This window comes from Ictidomys tridecemlineatus, chromosome 4 (assembly GCF_052094955.1).
Source record: "Ictidomys tridecemlineatus isolate mIctTri1 chromosome 4, mIctTri1.hap1, whole genome shotgun sequence".
In the NCBI taxonomy this organism is placed as follows: Eukaryota; Metazoa; Chordata; class Mammalia; order Rodentia; family Sciuridae; genus Ictidomys; species Ictidomys tridecemlineatus.
Genome location: NC_135480.1, coordinates 58,995,536 through 59,007,125, shown reverse-complemented (window position 1 = coordinate 59,007,125; position 11,590 = coordinate 58,995,536). Strand labels below are relative to the sequence as shown.

The 11,590-nt window shown below is 32.7% G+C and overlaps 1 protein-coding gene and 1 pseudogene across 1 annotated transcript; both read right to left on the bottom strand.

The window, feature by feature from the left end:
* Window positions 1–2,148: 2,148 nt before the first annotated feature.
* Window positions 2,149–2,976, bottom strand: LOC101966796 (olfactory receptor 52D1). The gene has a single exon (XM_021721302.2). It carries the CDS (start codon window positions 2,974–2,976, stop codon window positions 2,149–2,151), a length of 828 nt encoding a protein of 275 aa, XP_021576977.2.
* A 7,144-nt stretch (window positions 2,977–10,120) lies between these two features.
* On the bottom strand, window positions 10,121–10,983 carry LOC110597263 (olfactory receptor 51G2-like; annotated as a pseudogene).
* Between the last annotated feature and the right edge of the window lie 607 nt (window positions 10,984–11,590).

Genomic DNA, 11,590 nt, shown 5'->3' with positions numbered 1-11,590 from the left:
TTGGTCTTAATATATGTATTTTATTCTAACTACAATTACACATGATTTGTAAAAATTAGACTATACTTGGTGTAAAAGAGGTACTTAGCAATTACTGGGTGCATAAATATTAAGAAATAAACCAATCATAGAACAAAGAAAGACTTGTATGTATATGTATTTGTTTTTAATCCTGGAGCTGATATGAAGTCTCATTTCATACAATAAAATTGATCTTAGAAATGTGTAATTGGTGTTGCAAATTACAAGTACATAAAGCATTCCTGGAAAATCCATGAACTTTTGTTTGTTCCCTGATTTCGATTCAACCATGTCTGTTCCCAATAGTATTTATTTACCCCTTTCCTGAATTTACATCTCATTACCACATTCTTTGAGCACATTCACCTTGACCAAAGAAATACCAACTAAGAATAATGCAAGAAATAGAAACATCAGAGTGAGATGATTCTCTTGATATGATAAATAAATAATTCAAAATTAATTTAAGAAAATTTCGAGAAACTGAACATTATTATCATTCATACAAGTAATATTCAACTATATATAATCATCCTTGAAATAAGACTTTAAAATGCAAACTACATTTTACATTTCTGAATATTAAACATACTTTTCTTAGTGACTATGATTCAAAATATACTATCTATCTTTTTGTTGAAAAAATACATTTAAGAATGGATAGGGAAACTTTGGTATATATACACAGTTGAATATTACTCAGAATTAAAAGAGAATAAGATCATGACATTTGCAGATAAATGGCTGGAGTTGAAGACTATAATGCTAAGTGAAGTATGTCAATCCTCCAAAACCAAAGGTCAAATGTTTTCTTTGATATGAGGATGTTGACTCATAATGGGAATAGGGGAGCATGGGAGGAATGAAGGAACTTCAGATAGGGCAAAGGGGAGGGAAAGGGCATGGGGCTAGGAAAGACTGTGGAATGAGTTGAACATCATTACCCTAAGTACAAATGTGAAGACACAAATGGTGAGAAAATACTTTGGGTACAACCAAAGACTTGAAAAATTGTGCTCTCTCTATATAATATGAAATGAATTGCATTCTGACATCACATATAACTAATTAGAATAAATAAATAATTTAATAAAAAAGAAAAAATACATTTAAAATCTCAGAGTCTATATTTTTAAATTTACATGCAAGTAAAACTCTTTTAGCACGGATATTTATATATGTTCATGAAATTTATCTCAACAAAAGCATTTAAAATATATATTGTCAAAATTAAGATAATAATTCCTAGCAAAATACATTTGGTGAAGAGAAGAGTGATTGAATACATATGATTAAATAAAGAAGTAGATGGTCATGTCATAGCATTGTGGATTAAGGTCAGAAATTTTATCTTGCCATTGAAAACTTACTGAAGGCTGGTGTCCAGTCCTCTGGTAAGCAATGCTTCTAACATGGGAAGCCTGCCTGTTCCTGCTTAGAATTCCAATAGTATGATTGAGGATATATCTCATTTGGATATGAATTTATAACTAGGAGAACTTTTTTTCTCGTATTGTTGAATAATGTTACAAATATTTATTTTACCAAAGGAGATAAGAAATATATATTTTCTGGAAATTAAAAGAATGTTTTTAGAGAGAAAATAAAAAGAAGAATTTTACATGCAGGTCCTATTCATGAGGGTCTACCAGGAAATTTTCTATTTATGTATTTATTATTTGATTAATTGAGATGTTTATCTACTCTGCAACTGTTTATTAAATTACTTTTATATTCTGGGTATTGTTAATATAATAGGGAAACTTAGATCAGAAGTAATCCTTACTTCATGGAATTTTCACTTTATTTTATTCATTGAAAATAGATAGAGAAGAAGCATATGTACTGCAAAAGTGGTATTTAATTCCCCTACTCTGTTATTCTGACATTCTTCTTATTTCCTTAATTTATTGATATATTTCTTGATGGTGTCTAAATTCCCTGTAAACTTTTTACTTACTCCATCTTAGAAAGATAGCATTTGTAAATATGAATATTTTAGGCTCTAACCAATATTTAGGTGATCTAGGATAGATTTGTCCTGATTGATTCAGATTTTATATTTAAGTTTGATTATCCATTCTAGAGTCCCCCAGTCCTCGTTTCATTACTCTTACATCAATTTGGTTAGGTACCAAGTGCCAGTACTCGTATCCTTATCTCTTTGGTCTTTACCCCATAAACAATGGGGTTCATGGTAGGTGGCACCAATAGATAGAGGTTTGCCAGGAGGATAAGGGCATGCCTGGGCACATGGTGCCCAAAGCGATGGGTAAAGAAGGAAAAGAAAGCCAGAGTATAGAATATCAGGATGACACATATATGAGCTCCACAGGTTCCAAAGGCCTTTTTCCGAGCTTCCCTTGAAGGCAGTTGAAAGACTGTTCTCAAGATTAGCCAGTAGGAGAGGGAGATAAGGATACAGTCCAGCCCTGTGGTAAGAAGAGCTGCAGTGAGTCCATAAATGCTATTAAGGGTAAAGCTATTGCAGGCCAATTTGGCAATGCCCATGTTCTCACAGTATGTATGGTGAATAACATTGCTCCTGCAGAAATGTAGCCTGAGAATGAGGAGGACACCGGGGATGACAACAACCACACTCCGAGCCACCAGAGCCAGACCCACCTTGCCAATGAGAGAACCTGTAAGCAGAGTTGCATAATGGAGTGGTGCACAGATAGCCACATAACGATCAAAAGCCATGGCCAGTAAAATGGCAGATTCAGAGAGGAACAGAGCATGAACGAAGAACATTTGTGTGAGGCAGGCAGCAAATGTTGACAGGGAGGGGCCTTGCCAGAAGATGAGAAGCATTTTAGGCACTGTGACAGTACAAAGGAGGACATCATTGAGTGCCAGCATGGTCAGGAAAAGATACATGGGTTCATGGAGGCTCCTGTCACGGGCCACCACTGCAATAACTAGGCCATTGCCTATCACAGCCAAGAGGTACATGAAGCTGAAAGGGATGGAGATCCAAATTTGAAAGTCTTCTAATCCAGGGACACCAGTCAGCAGAAAGGAAGTAAATTGAGTGGATGTATAGTTGTGCTTTGATACCAAGAAATGACCAAAGTCTATGAAAAGAAAAACAGAAAATACCTAAAATAAACAAAAGTAGAAAATGTATTAATACTATTCAAGTTCTATTACTTTTGGCACAAAGTAGTGGAAGAAGTGAGGACCATGAATTACATGGTCTGAGATAAGTTATAAAATAACCATGTAACCAGTTAGGATGGCTGACATTGAGAATACCAACTTTAGTGAATAGTGAAAAGGATGTAGAACAACAAGAACACTTTTACAGTGTTGGTGGGACTGTAAATTAGTACAAGCACTATGGAAATCAATATGGAGTTTCCTCAAAAGACTAGAAATGAAATCACCATATGTCATGACCCAGCCTTGCCACTTCTAGGTATTTATCCTAAAGAATTAAAATCATCATACTATAGTGACACATGTATACCCATGTTTATAGCATCACAATTCACATTAGCCAAATTATATCAGCCTAGGCATCTGTCAATGGATGAATGAATAAAGAAAATGTGACATATGCACAATGGAGTTTTATTCAGCCACAAAGAAAAATGAAATTATGTCATTTTCAGGAAAATGAATGGAATGTGAGAATGTTATGTTAAGTAACGTAAGCCAAACTCAGAAGTCAATGGTCATTTGTTTTCTCACAGAAGCTAGAGAGGAAAAAGGAAAAGAAAGATGTGTGTGATGGAGGTACTTATGAAAATCAAAGGGAGATCAGTAGAGTAGAGGAAAGGGACCAAGGAAAGAATAAGGGGAGGGAAAGTAGAAATACCGGAGAACAATATTGGCCAAAGTATATTGTTACATTGTGTTCATGTACAAATAGGTAACAATGAATCTCACCATTATGTACACCTATAATGCCCCAACAAAAATATGTGCCAATCACAAAGACCATGACATGGAGTTGTGAGGGCAAATAAAAATTAAGAGTATAATATGTAATTATTTCGAATAAGAAAATCTTTGAAAAAATGTCAAGGCCCATAATTGCTCAATATCTAGCTTTGAAAGAGCCTTCTACAAAGTAGAAAAGATTCAAAGACTGTCTTTTTCATACCCACCAACAAAAGAGCTAGAACAAACTATAATTTTTCTTAGCCATTATTCTTATTTTTAGAACACCAAATGATATTTTAAAATACAAATACACATTCTATAATATATGTCAAATTTAAATTATTCATTTTTTTACCAAATTTAGTGAGACCCTATCTCAAAAAACCCCCTACATTAATTGCAATTTTCCTTTTACGATAATCTTTGCCTTTAACAAGGAAGTAGGGTACATGATCACACTATCAACACATATTCTATATTTCATCTATTACCCCTTACACTTTATATACTTTCCGTTTCTGTCTCCCCCTGCCTTTATTCAGATGAGGAAGGAAATAGAAAATTCCAGATCCAAGGGCTCAAGTACAAACACATGGCATAGACATAGTTTTTAATGAAAACACTAAGAAAGATTCTTTTAAATGGTTCTTTTTAAAAATAAAGAGTTATAACCACAATTTTATTTGTCACTTAAGACTGATAATTTACTTCATTAGCATATGTGTGTCTTAGCAGCACCAGATATTTCAATATCAGCATATTTATTTATTTATTTATTTACTGTGTTTACTAGTGCATTGCAGCTATACTTAACAGTAATATTCACTGTGACATATTTTTACATGCACATAACATAATTTACTCTGTTTTATTCCCCAGTACTTCCCCTTTCCCTCCTCACCTCCCTCCCCTAAACCCTTTTCTCTACTCTTCTGGTTTTCCTTGTTTTTACCTAATTTTTAAAAAGATGATGTATTATAATTATATATTAAAATGGGATTCATTGTGATATAAATGCACATGACATAATTTAGTCAATTTTATGATGTTGATCCTCCCCTTACCCTACAATTCTTCTATTTTACAACATCACCTTTTTATATCTAGTTTTTGCATATGAGAGAAAACATCAAACACTTGGCTTTTTGCATCTGGCTTATTTTACTCAGCATGATGTTCTTCAGCACACTTAAGTAGAAGATAGATCATGTATCAGTTTAGGTGTTGAAAATACAACAGAAATAGTACATAATAACAATAATTCAAAATATTTATCAATACTTACATTTTCCTGAAAACAAGATATTCTATGAACATTATATTTACTTTCTAATTTGAAGGTTACAACTCGTCTATTTTATCATTATTATGAATTTATCATTATTATTCTAATTTCACATAAACAGAAACTCAAGCATTGAAGGATTGACTTTTTGAATGTCATGTCACAGTACATAACACCTGCTTTTAAATTCAGACATGCTAACTAAAGAATCCACACTTTTAACTACTGAGCTACTCTAATTTACCTTCTAGATGCATGATTTCTAAATCATTAGAAACATAAACAAGTAGATCTTGATTTTTTTCTTAATGCCTTACAATGATATTCATAAATTTTAGGAAAAACAGTCAAACCTAGCTTGTAAGAATTCAGGGAGATAAGTATATATATTTATCTGTATTGCACAATGATATTTATCATAATGCCCCAGGGAATAACCTCTTGGAAAGAAGTCTTTAGAGAATTTTGCATGCTGAGTGACAACCTTCGTACTCAGACACACCAGTTAAAGTATGTCTCAGCTCACTAGATCAGTGTCTTTCACACTTGTGGAAATGGTATTTTCCAGATCTGAACTGCATCTGATAATTTTCCATGCCCGACCAAGTCTCTGAGCAATGTATCTGCAACTTTTCACCAGTTCAGTATTTATGCCCTAATTATAATGATGTAGAAATAGGGACGTTTCTGTTGGGATTACTCTTCTAGAACACAAACCTCTCTTCCCACAAAGCATACTTTGAGGCTATTTAAATTTACTTTAATAAGTTATTTATATGATGTTTTGAGATTTTACCAAGGGAAAAGTATGATAGGGAATTTGGAGAACTCTCACTTTTCAAGTACAGCATATTAAAAATCAGTAAATTTTACTTTATTTACAAAGTTTTAGGTTTACAGAAAAATGAAATTAAATTGAAGGTGAAGGAGTTTCACAAAGAAATGGTCAATTGTATGTTTGCAGCCAAGAAAAATGAATCAACTTATATTCCATCCTGTCATGTGTTGATATCATGCTTTTTTAACCACATGGGCACATTCTGAGTCATGAAATATGTTTATATTTAAATAATTTACACTATTTTTTCATATGACTGAGCCTTCACTTACTAAGCATTCTGATACTTATACACATATTTATAGGCAAATTATAAAGAAAGTAATGATAGTGGTCTTATCTCATTAAAGAAAATATATTTATTTAACTATATAGTTTATTAATAGATAATCTTGGAAAATTAAAGTTAGTTGTAATAAAAAAGTAATTTTGTCAACTACACATTTTGTATGCCTTGCATATTATCAAGAATTGATTTCACCTTATTTTTAACATAATAAACTACTTTGAAACCAACATAGTTGGTTATATATATACTGATATATACTGATTCTTTCTTATAAAATCCCACTGACAAACCTTTGTTGTCTAATTTAACTCCAAATAAATAAGTTCTACTTATACATATGGGTACTTGCATGGTATAGTTGAAAAATCTCATAACATGCAAGATATGTAAATTGAACATCCTCAGCAAGTGAAATATATATTTGTTAAATATATATTTAGTGAAATATATATTTAGTGAAATACATATTTAGTGAAATATATATTTAGCATATATTTTCTTGTACTTGATATTAAAATTCATCATTTTCCTCAAAAATCAAACTTGTATTTTTTTCCCTGACAACACTAAACTGCTTTGTTGCTAACATCATAAAGAAAACAGAGGAACAGTAAAAACCAACAGAACTCCTGCAAAACTGAGTGAAGTCTAGTTGCACACATTATGATTTTAATGCATTATTTATTTCCCAAAATTTAGTTGTAGATATATTGCAATACCAGTCCAAACTTCAACTTTTACCTTTCATATGTTTGCAAGCTAACTCTAAAATTTATATATAAAAACAAAGGAACAAGAAAAATTAAATCTATCCCCCCAAAAGAATAACAAAGTAAGAGGACTCACATTACATTATTTCAAGATTTATTATAAAGCTACAGTAACCAAGATAGTATGGTTTTAACACAGAGAGGAAAAAAAATCTGTCAGTGTACCAAATATTAAAAATTTGTGTAATACAATTTTAGAAAATCATCAACACTACCATGCTGCACTGACAGGCCTGTGAGGCATCCTTTGTAGCAGGAGGAAGAGACAGGCAGTTTTTCTCCACAAATTAATTCCTAGTTTCTTGTTGAGAGGGTCTTGTCTTGCTCAAGGTGAGTAGATTGTGAAATAACTGTCAGTCTTAGAATTACATTTGTATTCTATTTGCAACCACAATAGGATTTAAAAGAAAATAGACACATACTCTAATGGTCACAATATAAACGTTATATCCATCAATGAAATAGATTCTTACAAGTATATGCAAATAGAATTATTTATGATATAATTTTAACTTTGCATCCAAAACAAAAAAGTGGCAGTATGTCTTGTGTAACAATCTCAAAAGGATCATATGAGCATAAAATAGGAGCTTAGATGGCAGTACAATGGAACAAGGAGGAACAAATTACTATCTAGATTTGGGAAAGCAAGAGGAGAAAAATAAAATGACTCTTGAACACTTCAAAAGGTGAGAGTCAATCATTTAAAGTTATTAAATGATACTATGTGCCAGAAATACTGCCAGAAGAGAGAGATGAGATAATTTAACAAGTCAATTTTTCATAGAACATGAACATGGGAAACACAAAGTATCATCTGGGTTAGATTTGGAAGAGGTGACAGAAAGGGGGTCACAATGTCAGGAAACCTAGCCCTGGAGCTCAGTATTCTGTGATAGTGGACACACCCATGCAAGTGTCAGGACAGCTTGTCTTTTCTCCCAGCTGTTTTTCCATTTCTGAGAGTGAGTCAAGGGATCATCATTCCTCATATGGAAACTGTACAAGGTGTACCCAAGCATAGGATTCACAGAGAAAGCCAGAGCTTTCCAGATAAAAAGCACAGCAGCAAAAAAAAAAAAAAAAAAAAAAAAAAAGGCATTTATCAAGAGTATCCTACTAACTAATACCAAACTCCTACATGTTGAATAGATTGTGTAATTTTGTTGATGTGAAAAATTATGCTCAGATTTGTAAAAACGTATATGAATCAAAGACTTCAGGAAGCATTGTAATATGTAGGAAATTATCTAATTTGTAATTCCTATTTTACTCTGTTCATGGATGTCAAGGAAGTGTTCTAGTTACCCCACCTCATTAGGAAACACCTATGATGTTACTTTCTGCCTAGATAGGTTAGTGATGATGGACTGCTATTGTTATAGAGAGATTGGCAGGAGTGATTATAGAGAAAAAGAGAGGAGAGACTCGTAGGCCAAGCAAGGGAAGTCCTTTAAATTCAATTGATTTATACTACCTTCCCATGGGTGGTCACTGAATGTTTTGGAAAGAATTTCCAATTTCGATAAAATGTGCAATGATAAGCAGAGGTAAGGAATCTATAAATTCTATACATCTTTTCAAGAACATATGTCTTTTCAATTCCTGAATTGTTATTTTGTCCATTTTTTTCTGATAACAAACAGGAAAACAAAAGAATTCAACTTTATAAGTCACAAAACTCTGGATTTTTTAGTTTAACACCAAGACTTCTCCTTTCAATAACAGAGCTGTAAGGTTTCAAACTGTCTGCAGCTCTAAGTAAACTCCTGTCATTCCTACAAAAAAATAAACACAGAGGCCTAAGTCATCTTGTTTGTTTTTCACAATCTGAAATAAATATTATGAATCCCCTTTGCAAAAAAATGTTTTATTTTTAGACCATAATTTCTATCTGTGGAGACATACATTGTTGCATCTATTGCAATCCTGTGTCAGAAGTCTAAACAGTGAACATTCTTATTTCTTCTACCTTTTCTTTATAAGTTTCTTCCTGATTTCCTCCTTCCCTTTTCTTCTTTTATACCTTCCTTCCTTTCTTTTATCAATAATTCACTCAAGTTGTTTAGGAAGTCTCAAACCTTTCTCCAGAATTGGATTAATCTAGTTTTACTGAAAGGAAAAGTCATATTCAGAAAGTTTTGGGGGAATAAAGTAAAATTAAACAAAATATTATGAAATAAGACGCTTGGGTATTGAATAAAAATAACAAGTAAACATGATATTAAACAAACACCAGTGTTAAATTTGTCTTTTCCAGAGTTAAAATTAATGCACTGTTTATTGTTTTTCCTTCAGTTGATTCCAAGATTATGGATGTACAAACACAAGACTGGGATTCCAATTAGAATAAGTTATATATTTTCTCTCTCTCTCTCTCTCTCTCTCTCTCTCTATATATATATATATATATATATATATATATATATATATATATATATACACACATACACATACATATACATAATGTTAAATATATAGACTTGGGAAAGCAAGAGGAGAAAAATAAAATGGCCCTTGAACACTTCGAAAGGTGAGAGTCAATCATTTAAAGTTATTAAATGATATTATGTGCCAGAAATACTACCAGAATAGAGAGAGATGGGATAGTTTAACAAGTTAATTTTTCATAGAACATGAACATGGGAAACACAAAGTATCATCTGGATTAGATTTGGAAGAGGTGACAGAAAGGGGGTCACAATGTCAGGAAACCTAGCCCTGGAGCTCAGTATTCTGTGATAGTGGACACACCCATGCAAGTGTCAGGACAGCTTGTCTTTTCCCATATAAATATATAAAATAAACTCTACTGTCAGGTATATATAAAATGAACAAATAAAAAATTTATAAAATTAAAAATTAAAAAAATTTAAAATTCTGAAACTAAATTGTAGGAGAATTCTAGCAGGAAAAAAAAGATATATCTGACAGAATACATATTAAGATCTCTCTACTTATCCGTCCTTGTAGAATTGCCAGGTGCTGATTTAATTTAATTCTATATCATCAATCTAAAAAGGGTTTTATAAATGGCACCTTAATTCTCCAAGTCCTTTTTTAATGAAAAGCCTTGGTATTTTATCTTGCATCTGCTTGGTTATCATCACATAAACAATGGGGTTCATCACAGGGGGAATGAGGAAGTGCATGTTGGCCATGGTCACATAGATGTGTGATGGAAGTCTTGGGCCAAATCGGTGCAGCATAGACAGGCAGATCATGAGTGTGAAGAAGAGGATCACAGCACACAGGTGGGAGATGCAGGTGTTGAGAGCCTTAAGGTGGCTACTGTGAGTAATAATGAAAATAATGAAATGTGAAACACAGTGTTCAGAATCAACATATAGGAAAGTAGAATGAGGAGAAAATCAAGTCCCCTAGTAGAGAGTACAAGAAACAGTCTAAAAATGCTATTGACAGAAGCACAGCCTCCTCAAGAGCATGGGAAGAGGCACTTGCACAGTCAAGGTTCACACAACAATACCCAAACCTATCCTGGCAATGATGCTATTGGTAAAGGAGGAGGAATAATGCAATGGGTGATAAATGGCCACATAGTGGTCAAAGGCCATTGCCAGAATGATGGCTGACTCAAAACCCTGGAAGGTGTGAATAAGGAGTATTCGGAGAATTCAGACACAAGATGCTCAGCACATTAGGGAACATGGAAAGGAAAAGTCTCAAATCAGAGATAGGTAGCATAACAGGAAGAAGTACATATGCATAAGGAGGACCTTCATCTGCCAGATAATGGTCTGAATGGTCATGTTGCCCACTAAGGTAATGAGAAACAGACACAGAAGGGTATGGGAATCCAGATGTGCACAGCCTCTAGCCCAGGGATGCCATTGTCCAGGAAGGTGAGGAAGATGGGATTTGGTACCATTGACAAAAAAACATGAAAGGATAACATACCTATCTGTAAATGAAATACATTGTCTGAAGAAAAACTGTTAATACTTAATGTGGAGTTTTATCATTTGTGACTACAGTGTAAATTCAATTACTACTCAATGCATTTTTAACTGATGCTAATTCTGCCAATGAAAGATAACATCCTATATCAGTTTATATACTTTTTGATCTTCTAAAACTAAGAAGGAGATCTACTCAAAATTATTAATTCCTCAAATAATATAGCCTCAATTTTAAAAATCATATCTACATTTTATTAACTTTGTTAAAAATCTGTGAATTCTACTTTTAATAAGCAAATCCATCGATGCATTTGTGTTTAAATGAAACTCTAAATTATATGCCTCTCACTGAGCTTACAGTGCTACATTATTACAAGTGTTTCTTATATCTTGTTTCACCTTAAAACAGGATTTGTAAGAGTTGTATGCATGAAAATAATGTGATACAGAAAAATTGTTGACAATTCTTTTATAAAATTTTAAAACAATATTTGCATCATTTACCAAATATGAAAGAACTAGAAATCTTTAAATTTAGTCAGTAAGCTCTTTGGAGTTGTTGTACGTATTTGTTTT

Bases quoted from the DNA above. Each gene is read 5' to 3' on its own strand.
- LOC101966796 (XM_021721302.2), bottom strand. From the start codon at position 2,976: ATGTACCTCTTGGCTGTGATAGGCAATGGCCTAGTTATTGCAGTGGTG.